At 35.7% G+C, this 21,504-nt stretch overlaps 1 protein-coding gene and 1 non-coding gene across 2 annotated transcripts in view; both read right to left on the bottom strand.

Annotated features, from left to right (window-relative positions):
- Positions 1 to 2,347: 2,347 nt before the first annotated feature.
- LOC143383041 (U6 spliceosomal RNA) lies at positions 2,348 to 2,455 on the bottom strand. Its single transcript, XR_013089091.1, has one exon. It is a non-coding gene; the product is annotated as a U6 spliceosomal RNA (small nuclear RNA).
- Positions 2,456 to 16,948: 14,493 nt separating this feature from the next.
- Klhl14 (kelch like family member 14) overlaps positions 16,949 to 21,504 on the bottom strand; it is a 92,034-nt gene continuing 87,478 nt past the window's right edge. The window contains exons 7-8 of the mRNA XM_076837244.2: positions 19,340 to 19,497; positions 16,949 to 17,089 (exon numbers count right to left, since the gene is read on the bottom strand). Coding sequence (XP_076693359.1) covers positions 16,949 to 17,089; positions 19,340 to 19,497 — 299 coding nt within the window. The remainder of the gene's footprint in view (positions 17,090 to 19,339; positions 19,498 to 21,504) is intronic.

Raw genomic sequence — 21,504 nt, 5'->3', positions numbered from 1 at the left:
AATACAGACTTTAATCTCATCAACAAAATACCTCCAAAGCAACGTGAGAGTGTGGTTGAATAACTGAGAATTATAGCCTAGCCAACTTGACACATTAAACTTGTCATTACATGCAGCAAATATTAAACATATTTTGATTTAGACATAGCACAATCATATATGCTAATCATATAGCACTGTCTCATATTGAAATTGTCACCATCCCTCAAAGCAACAGCTATAGTATATAAGATTAAACATAAATTCACATAATTTTAATCAGGCCAGACCAAGCTTTTTCATTGGCACTATTGACACTTTGGGCTGGAAAATTCTTTGTTATGGATTGTCCTATGTGTTATTAGCAGAACCTGTTTCTACCCAGCAGATAGATGCCAATAATAGCCTTCATTGTTGGCACAAACAATGCTGAAAGTTCTTCAAAGGGTAAAGCTGCCTCTGGTTGAGAACCACTGAACTAGATGAGCTAAACCTGAATATATTTTAAGAATACTCCAGGTGTGGGTGCAAGCCTGTAATCCTAGTGATTAGGGAAGTTGAGGCAGGAGTATAGCAAATCAGATGCCAGCCTAGATGATTAAGTGAGAACCTGCTCAAAACAGAAAATAAGGTCTGGAGATGTGGCCCAGTGGTAAAACATCTTTGGGTTCAATCCTCATTAACACACACACACACACACACACACACACACACACACACACAAAAATATAAATTGTTTAATATTGCAAAATATCCCTCTGCCTCTGACATACTATGAATTAGAATATGAAGAGAATATAAGAAAAACGGTCACTTTTCAAATGCAAGATGCAACACTCTGTCCTGGAAAAAAAATCTATTTCATTAGTTAAGGAGGGTTTGACAAGATTATTATTAATGTCTTTTCTTTCCTGAGTACTTTGCTGCTCAGTGCTTTTTTTTTTTCCTTTATAAAATGAATCCTGTTTACCTATGTTAGATAGTTTTTCCCCTCCTCTTGACTGACCTCACTTTAGCAAGTGGGAAAATTGAAGATTTATACTTAGCAAAGACAACAACTGTTATGAGAACCACAAAAGCCAAAAGAACTTGCTTCTTATTTTCATTGGTGTGTAGTTGATTTTCTGTGGTCAGAAGACCTTGATAGTAGAAAGGATTCTAGAATTCTGGTATTTAGATGGTTATGACATGCCAGAGTCACATATGAGCAATGAAGATGGGTTACCACATAGTCAGGGTTCTCTCCAGAAACAGATCCAATAGCATGTGCACACAGCCATCCCTCAATGTATACACAGGATATCTTACAGAAAGTCCCTTCTATAAAGTTGTGTCACATTTGCAAGTAATCTAGGCTTATCCTTCCACATACATTAAATAATGTCCATATCCCTTATACCTATATAATTCAGTACCGTTACACCATGCTGTTATACTGTATTGTTCAGGGAATAACAACAAGAAAAAAGTCTACTTGTTCAGTAAGATGCCATGTGTTTTTTAATATTTCCCATCCCAATCCATGGATGCAGAATGGATGGGTACAGAGGGTTGACTGTGTAAAACTTTTGCTTTGGCTAATTTGCTCATGTAATTTTGGAGGCTGGCGGATCCAAAATTTTCAAGGTGGCCCACAGGGTGAAGATCAGGGAAAGGTCAATGCTCCCGTTTGAGTCTGAAGGCTATCCTCTGTTAGAATTCTCTCTTGCTTAAGAGAGGCCAGTCCTTTGTTCTGCTCAGGCCTTCACCTGATTGGATGAGGCCTGCCCACATGACAGACAGTAATCTGTTTTACTCAAAATTCACAGATTTAAATGTTCATCTCATCCAACACCCACACCCATAGAAATAACCCACATTACATTTGACTAAGTACCTGTGTTTTGTGGCCCAGTCAAGGAAAATTAACCATTATAATAAATTAACCCTCACATAAAATAAACCATCACAACTACCCTATAATAATTTAGTTATTCCTTATTAACCTAAAGAACTCTGCATTGTGGGCAAACTTAAACTATGGAGTCAGAGAAACTTCATACTGGAGTTCTTCTGAAAAACAATTTTTTTTTTTTTTGGTAAGTTCTTGGACGATCTACTTATTGGATCTCATTTCTTCATCTGTAAAATAGGCTTAATAATATTCATCTGCTAGGGCTGTTGTGGAGAAGTGATTTTGATAATGTATATAAAGCATTCATCTCCAGCTGGGCTTTGGCCTATATTTTCAGCACTAATAGTTTCCTTTCCTTTCTTAATTAATTTTTTTCTAGATTTTTTTAATTGGTTCTTTTTAGTTATATGTGACAGTAGAATCCGTTTTTGACATAATTATAAAATTATTGAATATATTATGTTCTAATTCAGTAAAAATATGGAATGCTTCACAAATTTGGGTGTTATCCTTTATGCAGGGGTCATCCTAATCTTCTCTGTATCTTTCTAAGTTTAATATATGTGCTGCTTAAGTGAGAAATCCTTTCTTCCTTGAAGGCTAGGAAATTGAGTCAGGTCCAATGCATGTGGCTCCTGGCATCAACATGTGCAGGAATCCTAATTCTAAGCCCCAGTAAATTTACAAAGTGTGTTAATGCTGGTCACAGTGCATGGTGGGCATGCAGTAGAAGCTAAAATTTTGACTAGTGAGGAATGCAGAGTTAGGAGTCCTTGCTCTTTTTTCTTTGCTACGTACAAATGGGTCAAATAAAACATTATGGATCTCAATGGAGACCTTTTTAAAAATTGCAGATTTGCCATTGATTTCAACTTAGCAAATTCATTCAACTCACAGATTTCAAGGAAAATAAGTGGAGGAGGAACTGATAGGACAATTTGACATGCCTTGAGTTAGAAGGAAGCTCAAGAAATTTCAAGACATTCCTAAAGACCCACTCCAAGACAAAATTTTAGCATGGGATTTGCTTAATAATTTTTGACAATAATTTTTAATCTATGTTTTATTTGCCTTTCTTCACATTCTTTGTGCATTTTGGAAAGCAGGTATATTACATTAGCTAGGTCAAAGTTCTGTGGAGATGAAAAAGTACACTGCATCTCAAACTTTGTGAATAAATTCTATTATCTTATTCTTCTGTTTTCTTCACTAATTGCTGAACTCCACTCACTTCAGATACTGAGTCTTATTCTCTTTTGTACTTTCAAGTCCAATCTTGCTGATAAAAGGACAGACTCAAATTTTAATAAATGAAAAAAACATTTATCGGATGCCCAAAACATTCTAGGCAACGTTCTAGAAGTTTTGCATGTAGTTGACCCAATGTCCTGGTTTGGTTAGGACTGAAAGGTTTTCTAGGATGCCATAACTTTGAGTGATAAAATTGTAAAGATCCCGCACATACTTGGACCATTGGTAACCCTATTGCATATCACACATATTGGCTCCAAACAACATGTAATTTACAGTCATTAAATAATCAAATAATGTAAATTATTAAAATATTGTCCTTAAATAAGAATGCTTAAAGAATTTATTAGCTGTCTTCTGTACCACTGCTTCCTAAGGTTTTTTCTTCAAAATATACCATAGGCCAGGATTATGATACACTACATTTACTTTGTTATTTGGGAATATAGTTATTGTTTATTAAGGTTTCTCAAGCGTTTACCTACATTATCTCATTTAATTCTGACAACTCCTTTTTAGCGTAAAATTATTATTCTTGTTTATCAACAAAGAAGCTGAAAGTCAGAGAAGTAAAATCATCTACTTCAATTTAAAGCCTCATAGAAAGGCAATGAATAGGCTTTGCCCCTTCTCAGGCTGTACAAACCTGCCTCCCAAATAACAGAGAGGACTGACATGACAAAGGCATATTTAATATGCAGATGCCACTGGTTCTCCATTCAGAATATGACCTCTGGGCTTCTCCAGGTGAAGGGAATAGACTGTGGTCTGAAACAGTTCAGAATTTAGGTTCTTCTTTGTGCTCTGAAAACAGATCTGAATAGGACCTGAATTCTGTAGCTTGGTATTTTAGTCTGTGATCTGCTACCGTGTCCAAGAAACATGACAAGAACAATTTTAGAGGAGGGAAAGTTTTTTTGGAGGACATGTTTTCAGAGATGTCAGTCCATAGATGGCTAGCTCCATTGCTCTGGGCCCAAGGTGAGGCAGAACATCATGGCGGAAGGGTGTGGAGGAGGAAACATGCTCAGGACATGCCAAACAGGAAGTAGAGAGAGCTTCACTCACCAGGGACAAAATATAAACCTCAAAAACATGGTTCTAGTGACCCACTTCCTCCAGCCCACTTTCAGTTACTTCCAGTTAGTCCATGTCAGGGGATCAATCCACTGATTGGAAGCTAAAGCTCTCATAACCCAATCATTTCTGGGGCTGGGAATATAGTTTAGTTGGTAAAGTGCTTGCCTCACGTGCACAAGGCCCTGGGTTCAACCCCCAGCATCACAAAAATAAACAAATAAATAAGCAAATAAACTCAATCATCTCTGAAAATTCTTGCAATGTCTAACACATGAGTGTTTGGGGGGACACCTCATATTTAAACCATAACACTTAGTAAGCATGTAGCTTGGGGTGGGAGGTGAAGATTCCAGTTGCCATTCAATCAGAGTTTCTTTGAGTTGTGTTGGGGAGATGAAATGCCCCAGCATTCCATAGTCTTCCAAATGCACTTTGGGGGTTTCCCTCTAATTAATTTACTGTCTTTGCTTTCAGAAAAGCTTGAAGGTCAGAGTCACTGTGTCTGTTTGTCTGTTTCTCAGAAAATCCTTTGGGATTGTGACCCTTATATTTAGAAAATGTGGTACAGTAGCCAAGACCCTTGTGCATGGAGATCTCCCAAGTATGTGACTGAAAGCTCAGCTGCTTGCCCTGAATCTATCACTGAATTTGTTCCAAAATCTTGTTTCCTACCATGGACTTCCAGCCAATGACCGAGTGTGTCAGGGACACTAAGTACCGTTCCTACCAGGTGGTAAACTTTTCTGAGGAGCGATTTGGGTTCAAGGACTTCCCAGTGGCCTACCCCAAATCTTCAAGTTTTGTTGTAGGTCAAGTCTTCCTACCCACACCCTTCTATCCTCCCTCTTTTCTTTACAGGATGAGAGCAGAACTGCATGCACCCTCAAGGTTCTCTCAGTTTCTAATGGACACTCCCCTTTTCCCTAATAGACACTTCCCCCATGACATCTCCTGCATGTCTACACCCATCTTGATGTTGATTGCTTCTCTGAAAACCTAAACTAAACACATACTGGTACTTAATACCTACTGTCTCCAGTTTCAAGTACTTAGCCAAACTTTTAATTTGAGACAATAGGAAAAATCCCATTTAACACCCTGCTGCTAAGCTATGGGTTCAAATTTTAGAATATTGTGTTCAATACCAGATAACGCAAACCAAAACCTACACACACACACACACACACACACACACACACACATGCAAGGCAGGAAGAGTAAACTGGAATCAATAGACCATTTAATGAAAAAAATATATTAGTCTAGATTGCTGAGAAAATTCCACAGGTCACTTTGCCTGTATAAATGGAAATAGTACAATTATAGATGAGGATTTTATTTATGACTATAAGCTCAGGTTCATGACTCCTGGGTTGATTTTTTCCCCGACTAATGTAGATCTTGAATACACCCCTTCATCACTCTAAATTAAGCTTTTCTCATCTGAAAAAAATATAAAATAATGTCATTATATCCCAAAAGCAAAGTCCTGTTCCTCCCATTTTGCTGATGATGAAACTAAGACTTAAAAAGAAGAATTTAACTTGCTCAGGTTAACCTAGGTAGGACACAAATAGAATAAAAATTTAAATAGAAGGTTGGTGGCTAGATAGTGTTTGTTCTTTTCATCTATTTAGAATGGCACCCAGTAATCTTTACAGTATTTCCAATTATTAATTTTATGGATTTATACACTTGGAATTAAAAAATAACACTTTGTCTAAACCCATATTTTAACTGTGCATGGATATTTTCAGTTAGTGAAGGAAACCACCTTATTGGACCATTTTAGTTTATTTTTCATTGGCTGCTTTACTGAGCTTCAACAAATGTATTTGCTTTGCAGAGCCACCATGGATTAATCCTGAATAAGTAATTTGGAAATGTTTTTATTCATTTCTATGGAAACCGTCTAGTTGGATTTTCATATATCAAGATCATAGAGATTTGTCCCAGTCCAATTGCAATCTTAGTTACAGCAGTGTTGGCTTACATATTAAGGGCATAGTTTTGCTCTGATGACCCTACAGAAATCTGTAACTGGTGTGGAACACTGACACTAACAGAATGTGTCTTATGAGGTCCTGTGAGTTAGGCTTCTACAGATTAGTGGAATCTTTCTTGATGAAACAAGACCCTTGGAATATATGAATACTATTTGCCTTTCCCATGCACTCCTTTTTTCTTACACAATGATCTTTACCTGCTTTTGCATTTTGAAGGGTCAAATTTAAATGCAAGAGTCTAATTGATACTGGAGGTAATGGATACCAGAGATATATTTCTTGACTTTTTGATTCCCACGTAGAGTTTCTTTTTTTTCCCCCTAAATGAACAATACTTCCTTTCTACAGACGTGTCCTATTAATTTGCAGAATATGTCTTCTGCTTCCAACATTACTTTATACATCACCCTCCTTCCCTGGCTTCTAGGATTTCTTGGCCCAGGGCATCTCTTTTCTCTTCAAGATTGCTCAGAAGGTTGTATGTTTCTGGGAAGGTGGATCTTGGGGGTCATGCAGTGCAGATTTCCTGGTGATTGTGAACCTTTTTTTAATTTTATTTTTTGTACTAGGGAGTGAAACCAGGGGTACTTTACCACTGGGCTACATCCCCAGTCCTTTGAATTTTTTATTTTGAGACAGCTTCTTGCTAAGTTGCTGAGGCCGGTCTTAAACTTGTGATCCTCCCGCCTTAGCCTCCTCCGTTACTGGGGATTATAGGCATGCACTACTTTGCCCAGCTTGATGAACCATTTTTAAAGAAAAATCACTGTAGGGAATGGCCTGATGGTCTATGAATCAGGTAGAAATTTAAACCACAGATACATATCTACCAGAATTCATAATAAATGTGCCCCTCCCTCCATCTATCTTTCTTTTTTTTTCTTTCAAGTCAAATGATTTTTATACAAAATCATTTCTTAAAACATTGGTTAGCTATACCTGATTTATGACATATAAAATAGCATCTATAATGCCAAATATTATATATTTCCAAGTGATACCATAACACAGTTAAAAAGCCAGTTGAGAAGCTTTTAAAAGGAGGAAGAAGTCTTGCCCATTATAATGAACTTTGCTTATTCTCTCTTCAGTTTATGCCTATGGCATGTCTATCAGTTTTCTTTTGGTCATTCTTACATTTAAATTTTGTCTTCCATAAGCATAATAGAATAAGGTTTTTAACATCAGTCTAAAAATCTTATTCTTTTACTCAGAGTGTTTAGTCCATTTATCTTCAATGAAATTACTGATATAGTTGGATGTACACCTTCCACCTTATCATTTACTTGCTATTTCAGTTGCTTTATATTCTCTTTTCTTTCTTTAAAAAAATTAAATAATCACATCTCATTTTCCTCCAATTCATTTATAAATTTTTGTATTTTTATTATTCCATAAATGGTTAACCTGGAGATGACAACATGCATGACAAATTATGATGTTTGCCTCTTTGCCAATATTGCTAGAAACTTAGAATAGTTGCATCCCATTTCCTACTGTCTCCTACCTTTTGGATGGTTCTTGTTATACATCTTGTTGATGTATTTTAAATTTCACCAGAATTCACCATTATTTTGTGTGTGACCCATATTCAGTTGTAGTTTTGTATGTACTTTTTCTTCTTGGGTTTTTCATTCCCTCCTGATTTCTTCCATGTTTCCATCTGTGAATCATTTTCCTTTCACCTAAAAATCTCCCTTTGGTATTTCTTTTAGTGCAGTCAGTTTTTGTTTAAAATTGTCTTTTGTTTGTTTTCAGTTATGAAAGAATATTTTCTCCAGATACAGAATTCTGGGATGGCTTTTCTTTTCTTTCAATAGTTTAACAGTATTATTCCAAATGTATCTGGCTTCCATCATTTCTGCTCAGAACTAAATTGAAAGCCACATTATTGCTACTTTGAAAATAATGTGACTTTTTCCTCTAGCTATATTTAAGATTCTTTTTTTTTTCAGGAATTTTGCTTTACTTTTTTTTTTATATGGTACATTTCAGGACCACACTGTGTGGCTTTCTCTGTCTTTATCCTGCTTTGAACTTCTTGAATCTGTGTGTTGATATCTTTTAAGAGCTTTGGAAAATTCTTGGCCAATTCTTGGTCAATAATACTTTCCCATATTTTCTTTCTCCAGCTATAACCATACATTTGGAGTGTATCTCAGAAGACTCTTTCATTTTAATATATTTCTTCTACTTTATGTTTTCTCTTTGTGTTTCATTTTGTATGTGCTCTATCAATTTCTCTTCCAGTTCACCAATCCTGTGTTTTGCTGTGTTTAACTGATGTTAATGACATACAAAAAATTCTTAATTTAAGATATTACATTTTTTTTTTTTTTTTAGTTCTAGAATAATGATTTCATTTTGCCAAAAGATAGATTCTAATTCTGTGGTCCAATTCTTTATCCTTTCATCCATCTTTTCCACATTTCCTGTATTTTATTAACATAGTGATCACATGTTTATTTATTTGCTTGCTAATTTAAAAATCTGGAGCAGCAGCGGGTCTATTTCTATTCTCTGTTTTATTCTGCTGATTACAGATCATGGGATGTATTCTTCTCACATCTAGAAATTTTTGGCTGAATGCAATATTTTGAACGTGAAAGAACTATAGGCTCCAAATGATTTCATTTTCCACCAGAGAATGTTTCTCCTTTTATCTTTTGTACAGATAGAGTGAGGAGGTGATTGTCTCAGTTCAGTTGGTGATTGAGTTTGGTGGTGTGACTTAACCTACCTTTGAAGTGTCCCTATCTTTAGGGTGGGTATCCCAGGCTTTGGGCCAAAAGTCTGCTTTTTGTCTCCCTAGTCCTTTAGTTAGAAGGAAGTTCAGTTATTCCCTTTAGAGGATTTTCAGCTCAGTCTTTTATCTTCCTAACTTACAGAATTTTAAAATTTGCAAATGTCGTAAGGCAATGAGCAGTCCTGCTTTTGAAGCAGTTCTCTTCATCTGTCAAGTCTTTAATTCCCAAATACTATGAGGTTGTGGAAGAGTTTTTCCCTCTGCCTTTCAGATATTTTTGGTCTAGGTTCCTATTTTCCTTTGCAACCTTAGAACTCCAAAAGTTTCCTTTGGAGAAAACTGGCTGTGTGTCTGAGTCCTTATGCCTCCATTTCTGCCAATCTAGATCTCTTAATGGCTAAAGGTTTTGCTGATTTCTCTTTCCCATGGCTGGGTCCTCTTCCTGAGCCAAGGGTGATCAATTTGTGGCCAGAACTGGAAAAATGTCTTCAGAGGGGAAAAAAAAAATTACTGGCCATCGTTAGCTCACCTCGGAACATTGTTTCCCTGGGGAATTTAATAAATTGAGTACTAATTGTTTTCATAACTTTCTAAAGCCTGATGAAGCATTTAAAAATAACTTATTCATCTCTGTACTACAGAAGTCTTGGTCTACTATGAACTATTTTATTCCACTTGAACATGAAAGTTCTGGCCCTTATTGGTTTCCATACCATTTGTTAACACTCTTCAGAATATAAATCCTGGAGATGATTATAATAAGTCCTTTGATGTAGCACTTTTCCATATGGAAATGGCTTGGTTGTTATTTACTGTGTGTTCAGTAATTAACTTACAAACATTAACAGAAGAAAAAAAAACTCTATTTTTCTACCTATTCTTCAGAACTGAGGTTATATGCTCCTTTTGTCTTAGTCTTCTTGATCCCTCTAGGTGGTTATCAATTCTTTCATGTTGGAACCCCCCCAGCACCTTATTTGCATATTTTGTTGTACATATACTTTGTGTTATATTACTCATGTATACTTATATTCTCCGCAGGGTACATCAAGGAGCTCTGAATAAATTAATCAAAGACTGACAGCATAACACAGGTGATACTTCCTGAGGATACCGAGAACATGATTATATGCTCATTCTCATTGCTTTGTGAAGAGGAGGCTAAGAGGGCTATATTTTCTGATCTGAGGCCCAGAATTACACTGGCACAATCCCATTTGTGTATTGGGCCAAAGGTTATCATGACAGTAGGGTTAAAATCCTAGCTTTCCTTGGCTATAAAACAGGAGAAACATAGATAATGTGACAAAGGTAACTAATATGCACACACTTTCAGACTTTTGTATCAAAGCTATTTATTATAGGGTTTCTTATATTGATAGCAATCAGAATTGAGAAAAATCCCTGTGCAAGTTACATTTTCAAGATTATAGGTACAAAATTTCTGAGTCAAAAATGACTCTGCTATTCCAGGGAGTCTAATACCCTTGAAATCAGCCACCACCCATTTGTTGTGTACCACTGTGAACAGGACACTGTGGATAATCACATTTTAGGCTTTGCCAACTCTATACCAAGAGTTGGGACATAAATATAAATCACCATCATTATAAGAAAATATGTGACATGAGCCATTTAAGTGACACAGATAGTAAATATTAAAAATTTGAGGAGATGATGGCCATCCTAGGGGTGGTCTAGTTAGAGACATGGATTGTATCTTGTCATGGAACCTCATGTAACTTAAGTAACCCTAGGGGATTTGGCCAATAAAGTTCTTTCTTTTCTTTCTTTCCTTTGTGTTGTATTAACATGGTCACTCATGTTGGAAGAGAAATGAATAAACAATGTGACATCTCATCTCAGATGGCTTTAATAGTCTGAATTGCTTTTAAGAAAAAACTTGCAAGTCAAGTAAAGAATTTCCTGTCAAACTGTATAAATGCCATCTGGCCTGAAGTGGAATCTTGGTGGTCTAAGTCCATTCACAAGGAAAGTACAGTTTACCACAACTATTCTGGAAGAGCCTGGAGGTAGGAGGAGTTGTGGCATTTCTCATCAAAAATGTTAAATGGTGAAAAAGACCAGAGAGAAACTAAATGAACACTATCTCTGGAGAGACAGAACTTTATTACAGTTCAAAGTTTTATGGTGAAGTCATGTTAGCAAAATCTGCCATCTGATACAACTTTTATCTTTTAGGGTCAGAACTCTTACCAGTTTTTTACATTTGCAGTTTTTACCTCTTAATACCTTGACATCTTTAAATTTTTAGCATTTCATAAGCATGACTTCATGTGATGAGTTCATCTTTGCAGTAGTTTTTAATAACTGCATGAGATGATGAATGAACATTGAAACATTATCCAATTTTTAAAAAAATATTTTGGGTCATGCATTAAAATTATACATAATAGTGAGTGGGATTCATTAAAACACTTGTAAATTTTGAATTATGTATTCATGAAACAGGTAATCCTAAAAGATATAAATTGTTTCAGATGGAGGGGATGATGAACATCAGGGAGTGGTCTAGCTAGAGACCTGGATTGTATCTTGTCATATGGCTTATTTAACCCAAGAGGATTTTTGAATGTAAAATTTTATTTTCTTCCTTTCCTTCCCTTCTCTTCCTTTCTCTTCCCTTTCCTTTTTCCCCCCTCTTCCTTCCCTTTCTTTTTCTTTCCTTTGAGTTGAATTAACAAAGGCCACTTATGTTGAAAGACTCATGTTGGCCATGAGTCTTTCATGGTAAACCACTAAAATAAATAATGTGAGACAATTGTTTTTTCCCTCTTGGACTTCTCAAATTTTCCACAATTATATTATATTAACAGTTTTAAAATTATATTACTTCTATTTAAAATATTTAAAATATTTTATGGCTTTATGGTGGACTCATAGACATGTACCTGAAGCTAGTTAGAGGGTAAAAACATAAAATCTCCCAAGTAGCATGGAATGGTCAATGTAAGAGAGTCATGGTGAGTTGTATGAAAATAGTCACAAAAAACTATTGTGATCATAAAGGCTTAATGAAGGCAGTAGAGTTTGAACTAGACCTTGAAGGACAGGATTTTAATAGACAGTGTTGTGCATGAACTGGTGTTCTCCATGGAGAAAATATATAAGACAAAGGGAGGTGATGGAGAAGTAGAGCTGTATTTGTGGCCCAGTGAAGACTCACAGCACTCAGTGAATAGAGTAGCAAAGAAATATGTGACTTGAAAGTGGAAGTTGAGGCCAGAATTTAAGGTATCTTGCATGCTAGCTGAAAGTTTGAATTTAGTCATTAAATTGTAATAGCTGGTCTATGTATTTTATAAGCTGCAAAATTTTCATAACTTTACATCTGATCTTTCTAATAATGTTTTGAAGATGAGATTATCACTCCAAATATAAACAACAAAACTGAAGTTTGAGTTTGACCCTCCAAGTTCAGAATTAAGTTTTCTCTCTCCCCATTATGCATCCTAGCAGCTCATTTACACCAATCATGTAACATTTCTCCTAGTGTGTCACGAGTATTCAGTTTTTCCTCTGGCATGTTCTATTTCTGTATGGAAAAAACAGTCAAAAGAACATTCTACATCATTTTAAATGATTGGCTTAAGAAATCTCTTTGTAGGCAGCTGAGTATGATGGTTAGAGAATGGCCTCAAGTTGAAGCCTTGGTATAAATCCCAGCTTTGTTATCTGTAAATTGTCTAACCTTGTCAAAGAGTTTATATTCTTTCTGAACTTAATAGGTACACTTACCTTCAATCTAAGGGGTTATGCAGTTAAGAAGTCATTTGCCAGATGCTGGCACCTTATTATTGGACATCTCAGCCTCCAGAACTGTGAGCCAAGAACTTTTCACTATAAATAACCTAGTTCCATGTATTCTGTTATGGCAGCACAGACGGACCAAGACCTTCTTCATTAAGGAACCCCAACTAATACTTGACACATTTTTATTGTGCCTTTAGAGCAGCACTCTACAGATATATATAGCTGCACAAACCAAGCATACTATTAGTTGGACGTTTTCTTCTTACACTGATCTTTCTGCTGCTTTCCATCGCCATTTTGTTTTCCAACAAGGTTTCAATATGCTCTAAGTCAGGTGCTTCTAGGAAGTCAGGCTTGATGAGTGATGGTCAGTCCTTTCTATGGAAAGTCAGTTTATCAAGACACTTGTCAGTTGGGTGTGGTGGCACATGCCTATGATCCCAGGGACTCTGAGGTAAGAGCTGAGGTAAGAGCTCCCCATGTTCCAGGCTAGCTTGAGAAATCACAGAGATCCTGTCTCAAAATAAATAAAAAGCGCTGTGGATTTGGCTAAATGATACAGACCCAGTATTGCAAAATAAGAAAGAGAAGGTACTTACCAATGTGTATTCATTAGTGTTGATGTGGTTTGTTAACATTATTTTAATTTTTGGTTTGTCGACTTTGGACTTTAAGATGGTACAAAAGGGATATGCATTCAGTAGAAATTATGTTTCAAAATTTGCTTTTCGATCTTTTTTCCCCAGGTGAGTAATCCATGATACAATATTCTTGTGATGCAAGGCAGTGGCGTTGAGCTGTAGATCCCAGTCAGTCATGTGATCACAAGGGTAAAACAGCTAATGCTCTACAGTGTGCTTACATTGCTGGCTAGAATGTTCAGTAGGTTAGATGTATTATTTTCAAGTTAGAATCTTTTCCACTTTCAATGGGTTTATCAGGATGCAACTGCATCATAAATCAAGGAACATCTGTATTTTGACCTAAAGAGCTAAGTTTAATCAGAAGTCTGGCATTCCTAATGATGCCCTTTGGAATATATGCATATTGATGATGATGACAACTTGTTAAGTGATGTAAGTATCAAACAGCTGGAAAAATAAACATTTAGCTAAATAGGGGACAACAAAGGCAGACACTAATTTTAAGCCCATAGATGCAGTTTAAGTAATTTAAAAAATCTGGACATTATGTCTTTGTTCAAATTTTGCCCAACTTTAGACATATTCTTAGAATATTTTTTTTCCTCCTTAGTATATTTCCCCTTCCTACTTCCCATTTTTCATATGTTAAATAATTGAATATAAGATTTGAGATATATTGTCTAGCTATGGACTTAAGCTAGGTGGTTTCTTGAGATTAGACAAAGGGAAAACACGTTTTCTTACGTGTTCATGATGTCTGGCCAGCACTCAAGTTCTGGTAATTTCATGGTGTTTGAAAGCAGCCCTGTAGCAGCTGGACACTGGCTCAGGAGATGGTTGTGGAGGCTGCCTTTGAGACTGGCCTTTTTCTGGTGTGTTACACTAGGATGGAGAGGAGATCCAGTGCAAAAGAAAAGAAACCCCATCAATCTTGCTTTTGTGGAATAGAAGAGAGGATCCAACAGTCCTTTGAGTTTAATCATCAGTACCGAGAAAATCAATGTAACTTCTGGGAGGCATCAGAGGAAATTCTTCCTAGCTTGTGGGCTTTGGTACTGGCTTCTGACCCTGCAGAGCTCTTTGCCTAGAGGGCTATTCAGTTGACACATTTTACCACAAGTCTTGGTCTTTTCAGAATCTCATATAGGCCTTTAAGTGTCTTGCAAAACTTCTTTGTCAGATTTTTAAAAAGAAAATTGAATCGAATACTATGTATTTAGATGATTGATTCGATTAAATGTGTGATCGACTTATTCATTAGAAAGTATGAAGATGTTTTTAATATACATGCTACTTATAATAATGTCTATAAATATTTAGTTTTTAGATCTTATTGAAATACTCAAGTAGTAGAAAAATAAGATTTAACTCATATGATTTTTAACTCAGAACATTTTTCCAGAAACATTTCATAGGTTTTAGCATTGTCCATACTGCATATATTTACTTATTGTAAGAAAGTAGAATTAACTTGTGAAGCATATATGCAGAGTAAAAACATTTAGACATTTAGGCATTTCAAATCTTCAAACAATTCAATGTTGAGATTTATACATTGTGCTTTGTGAATAGAAATATTACAAACAGTTGAATTAGTACATAAAGTTTTTATTTAAAGTTTTCCCCTTCCAAGCAAGCTTCATTTACACATTCTAATACTGTACAAAATTTACATTCTCTGTGACTTATTTAATCTTTTTTTTTTTTTTTTTTTTTACTTTCTAGTAGTTTGTATCTTTCTGAAATCCAGAAAGTTTGACTTATAGTTCTCATAAATGCTTTTTATTTATTTTGGCTAGAAATAAAAAATAAAATGAAGTCTAAGGAAAGCAAATATTATTGTATAAACTGTGACTTTAGGAAGAAATGGTGACAGTTGACAATAAAAGGTTCTGAAACAGACCTTGTTCTGTTCATGATGTCAGCTGGGAGTTTCCTACAAAATACCGTGACTTTTCTTCCTTTCTATATATTCATATGTTTTTAAGAAAAAAAGAAAAAGTTGATTGCACTGGAGATATATATATATATATATATATATATGTATATTTATATATATATTTTTACAACGGATCCTTTGGATCTGAACATACAAATAAATACAAAAACAAAGAAGATTGCACTTTACTGTAGAAACGTCATTGGATTCTAGTATCCCCATCCATCTTGACACACTTGGCAATGAAAGCTTATCACCAAGGCGTTTTTAATCTGGCTTCCCCTTATTGTTTTGAATGTAACATTTGTTTTTGGAGGATTCAATATCTCTGGGTGATTAAAAAAATATTTTAAGCTCTTATTTACTCTTAACAGTTGTTGATCAAGCTCAGGAGAGCTTGAAAGTCAAATTTGTGTTCCTGCCAGTTTTGTTCTTTTGATTGGCCACGCTGAGACTACGTCATGCTCCCCTGACCTCTGCTCCTAAATTACCCATGTTCCTAAGGACAAGTAGCAACTGCTTGCTGAACTGAGTTCAGGAATCTCTGGTGCTAACCAAAAATGATGAGGCAGGGAATAATGAGATGAAGTCCAGGGTCTACATCCAGTTGCAGGTGAGGAGGGAAGAGTATTCTGTCAGAGGCTATAACCTGGTAAGTTGCATGTTTTAGGAACAAAGATAACTGGGATTGTCCTTGAAAGAAATTATTTTTTTCTTTTCATCCCTGAATTCCTAAAAGCAATCTCTTAGTTTTGATCATAGATTAAGTTTGGGTCAGATGTGTTATCCAACAGAATCTATGAAATAGTGTATGACTGAATTTGTCAGTCCTATCTTTGGAGGCAAATAGCATGTGTGCTTACTGCTTAAAGACTAAAAAAAGAGAGAGAAAGAAAGAAAGCATAAGCCTCCATGAACTTCATAGTGACATAGTATGTTTTAATTTCCAGATAGAATTCAGGACATGGAAATTAGGACTCTGGCTATCCTAGAACCTGCAGGACAGAAAGCAACTCCTGTAAGACCCAACAACTTAACTCTTCCATGAGGTACTACAAGGGCAGAAGAGGTTGTATAGAAACAAAAATGCCCCTATTTAATCTTCTATGGTTTTCAGTAACTGTTTTGCTTATGGAGTCTGTGAAGTAGCCAAAGGTTAGGAATACAGAATCAAGTGGGAATTTCTGTAATGCAGCGTTAAGTATTTTGGTGGGTCAAATTCTGAATCATTCATGTATAAAATATCCCCAAAACTTCAACATCGATCACATGCAGGTAGAGTACAATGCACAATACTGATCTCAGGTCTCTCTGGGGCCAGTCTTCTGTATTTTATCTTTCTCTCTTTGAAAGTTAAGATCCATGTGAGGAGTTTCTGTAAAGCTGGGACAAATTAAAACCAGTCTGAAATGGAAGAGTCCACCACCACAGGAAGTCGGGTACGATCTGAGTTGCAGACACAGTATCTGTTCCATAACAGGTCTCTTTCTTTTGTAGTTACTTGTAAATCATCAGAAACCAAAGGTGGGTTTCAGCAGTTGTATCATGAGAAATGCACAGTTCCTATTAGGATAGTGACATCACCTGTCACTGCTTCCTGGGATGTGATGCTGCTCCTTCCAGAGTTTCCTGGGGCTATTTGTTGTAGGGTACACAGGCAGGCAAGATTACTGTCGCACAGGCAGGGCCTGCCAGGGGTTCTGCTACATCTCCTTCAAGTTCTGTCCAGGTTCCCTTCTCTGGACAATAGCATATTGTTGATGACTTGTAGGCCCCCTGTAATGGCAAAGCAGGCAGCATTGGGGGAAGTGTTCTGAGAAGTGCAGCAGCAGTCTTATCTATCACATTTATGCTGGAAAGAAAAGATTTATTCTCTGCTCTTGCTCAAAAACTCCAAAGAAAAACCGAAGACTAAACTCTTTTATTCCAAGGGAAAACTTGAAACTGACATTTTAAAATCTTTTTAAAAAATTTTTTTGATGACTATTAAATAAATACCTAGTATTTCCTAGAGGCTTAAAAAAAATCCCTTAAAATAATTGTACAGAAATTGAAGTTATCCAGTTGGTTTAAATTAAAGGGAAAAAAAAAGGACAAAGTCATCTTCATATTCAAATAAATGAAGTAAATTGGATTTTAGATTATTACTGTGGTGAATCAGAGCCAGCACTGAAAATCAGTTTAAAGTAAACTGGAAATGAAGACTTGCTGACTTCTTCATACATTGATTTATTTATTTTCAAGAGGCCACATGAGAAATAAAAAATGTCTTTAATTTTGTTTCCTTTGTTAAATTTAGGGGCTAGTGCTTGTGTAACATTTTCTTCTCCAAATCAAAGAGGCTTTGCTTTTATCACAAACAAAATACCCAATCAACCTAATAATCATTTTCTGACAGCTTACTCCTGGTGCCTGTTTCCAAACATATGTACTTTTGCAGCTAACAATTTGCAAAAGCAAACAAGTACATGTATGCAAATCTAGTTATATATCAATACATTCTTGCTTTCATATAACGAATAATTTATTAAAGCGCTCCACAACTTTGTATCAAAATCTTATTTGATGAAAAAAAAAGAAAACTAATATTATTAAACTGCCAAATTGCTCTTATAAAACCAATATGGATAAATAAGAAAATATAAAAATGACTCTCATTTTTTAAGTGAATATGCGTAGGCCACTGATGTGTCTCTTGATGTGGTGTAATTTGCATTATCAAGTCACCTCCTCAGGTGTTCTTGTCAAAAAAGAAAAAAGAAAGAGAAGGGGAAGGAGACAGAATGGGAGGAGAGAGAGGCAGGAGAAGGAGAAGGAAAAGAAGTCTGAACTTAATTAAGCCCTGCCTCTGAGTTCTAGTCTATAAGAAATATGTAGATGAAGAGCGATTTTGAATGATACCACAAGGAAGTCATGAGCTAATTCCAGGATGTAGAATAATATTCTCTATGATAATTGATCCAATTTTGTCAATGAGTCCACTGCATGAAACCGAAAGTGGGGCAGAGGTGATGTTTTACATTGCAAAGAGATCTATGAGACAAAATAACCAAACAGGAGTGAGACCTGTTGGAACCTGATTTGAACTTGCATCTTTTTTTCCAAGTCAAAAGGGGAAATTTGAATATGAACTGAATATAAAGGAATTATTGTTATTTTTCTGGGTGTAAATGAATGTGAATGATTTTTTTTTTTTAATAAGAACTGAGAGCTGGGGTTGTAGCTCAATGGTAGAGCATTTGCCTAGCATTGTATGAGGTACTGGGTTAGATTCTCAGCACCACATATAAATAAATAAAATAAATTTTTAAAAATTTTAAAAAATTAGAACTGAGGTATTTAGGGTAAAACAATATGTCTAAGATTTGCTTCAAAATTTTGCTCTTTTTGTGTTTGTTTTTGAGATAGGATCTTGATACCTTGCTGAGGCTGGCCTTGAACTTGTGATCCTCCTGCCTCAGCTTCCTGAGTCACTGGGATTACAAGGCATGCCTAGCTTGCTTCAAATTTCTTCAGGCAAAATTCGTAAAAAGGGGGATCACTGAAGCAAGTATGGAAAAATGTTAATTATTTTTGATGCTGGGTAAGGAGTTAATGGCAGTTCATCATAATTTCAATTTTTGTGTATGTTTGGAAATTTTCATGATATAGTGGGGAAAGTGAAAGCAAACTACCCCTCCTAATAGATGGATATTAAAAAAATTAATTTTCATGCCTCACTGGTCAGGAACTCTCATATTCATTTCAGCAGAACATTTATAAAATTGCTTCATTTTGACCCTTGGTGGACAACCAGAATCACAAAAACATGGGGATAGAAGAGAACCAGAAACCTAGCACAGGTCATGAAGCAGTTGACTAAATAGCAAGCCAATTCCACAGTATCTATGCTAATTCTAACTACTTAGAGTAACTTACTGCTTGCACATCAACATGATGTTCTTAAAAAGATACATGTATGGATGATGACACATCTGAAGGGAAACAGAAAGAGTGAACACAAAAAGAAAGGAGAAGGACACATACCATACTCCAGCTGTAGCCTCCCACAAGGTAAATGCTGTCGTCAAGCACAGCACAGCCAGGACCACTTCGACCCTCCAAAATGGGAGTTTGGAGAATGTTCCACTGGTCTCCTTTTGGGTCATAGCATTCCACAAGCATTACATCAAGATGAGAGAAACCTAAGTGACATAGTAAAAATGGAACGACAGAAGAATAAACTCTCAGGGGCCCCATGTAAGTTTAGGACTTCTTTTTTTTTTTTTTAAAAAAAAAGGTCTAGAGTCAAGAAGTAGATAAGTGTGTCTTTGAAGACACAAATGTAGCAGTTCATTGGTGAACTTGAAAGACATGCCAGAAAGATCTAAAATATCCCAAACAAACTCTGGGTAATTAAAGCAAGAATGCCAGAGCAGAGGTCATTAATAAAAGTGGATTACGTACAGGTAGACATTAATAAAATGTTTATTAAGTACATGTATGAAGACTTGAATTTGGTGTCAACATACTTTATATACAAACAGATACAAAAATTGTGGAATATATGCATATTAAGAATTGTAATGCAAAAAAACCCCCAACAAAGTACATGTATAAAGGCAAAAAAAAAAAAAAAAAGAATAGTGTTACCTTAGATTAGGTAGAGGGAAGTGAAAGGAGGGGAGGGCAGGGGATGTGGGTATAAGAAAGATAGTAGAATGAAAAAGACATTATTACTTTATGTTTGTGATTGTATAACCAATGTGATTCTACAATATGTATAATCAGAAAAATGAGAAATTATATCCCATCTATGTATGATATATCAAAGAATATAAGTGTATTGTACTGTCATGTATAACTAATTAAAACGAATAAAAACTTTAAAAAACCCCATATTTTCAAAGGTGTAAGATGATAGTTGAAGCAAGCATTTTCATAAAGTACTCATAATAGATTTGTTTTCTAAATGAAATCACTTTATACCCTATGAGATAGCCCACTATCATTATTTTCATTTAATAAATAAAGGAATGGAGAGAAAGAGAGAGTCAGTGACTTAGTGAGTCACAAGCCAGTGAGTAGATAGGATGATATTTGAATGGTGAATGGGTTTCAGAGCTCAGATTCTTTTGGAATATACTATATTACTTATTTTAAATGGATATAGAACTCTCTCAAAATATTTTAATTTGTTAAAAATACATTGTAAAAATGCATCTTTTACCTTCATTTTTTTATATAGTTTGACTGTGTTGATAAATAGCTCTAATGTGAATGGCTTCTAACATCTCCCACGGATCAAGGTTTAGAGCACGTCCGAGCACCCTGTACTGGTAAGATTCTCCTCCACTTCTGATAAGGATTCCCAATGGTGAGGGCAGTGACCAGGTTGCCAAGGACAATGTAAGTTCCAATATCTCCTAGAGCCCTGCCTTTAACTTAGGGGAGATACATGGTCACTTGGTAGATCAAATAATTTTTTTCTCTAGTAAATGCATGCTACAAATATTTGCAATCTGACACACTGCACCTATTAAATTAACTAACATACTGGATTCTTCAAAATAATGGGAGAAGACAAATCAAAAGGAATGCTTTTCATTCTTGAAGAGGTAGACAGGTTATTTCAAGCCACTAGCTTTTTATATAAAATAAATCACACTGATGTTGGTGTAAAAGAATAATGCACTCCCTGAAATTTTTGAGCGTATACACTTAGAATGAGCACTTGGGAAAACTCCAGGTTCTAAAGTTCTAGAGGCATCGTTTAAAGATATGTGTCCCTTTTCTGTGTCAAGTATATACATAAATATACACACTTGTACATACATATACATATATACACACATACATATACACACATACATATACATACATACATCTATAGAAGAAAAATAATTTCCCTCTCCTTGATTATATACATATGTGTGTGTGTGTGTGTGTGTGTGTGTGTGCGTGTAGATAGATACTTATCCCTTTTTACAGACATGAGGCTAAGTTAGCACACAACCAGGACTCAAACCTAGTCTTATATGCGAAGTCCACACCCTGTCCTTGCCAGGACATCCCTGAGCTAACCTCCTTTTGACATGTGTTTGTGCCGCTGCTCACTTAGGTTGTCATTAGCCAGTCTTTCTGTCCAGATATAAGCTCGATTGCCAAAAGCCTCTAAAACATTTAGGCGATATCTTATGCAAAAGAACTTA

The sequence above is a fragment of the Callospermophilus lateralis genome, chromosome 17, assembly GCF_048772815.1.
Source record: "Callospermophilus lateralis isolate mCalLat2 chromosome 17, mCalLat2.hap1, whole genome shotgun sequence".
Taxonomy (NCBI): Eukaryota; Metazoa; Chordata; class Mammalia; order Rodentia; family Sciuridae; genus Callospermophilus; species Callospermophilus lateralis.
The sequence above is the reverse complement of the archived record's forward strand: the minus strand, read 5'-3'. Positions and strand labels throughout refer to the sequence as shown.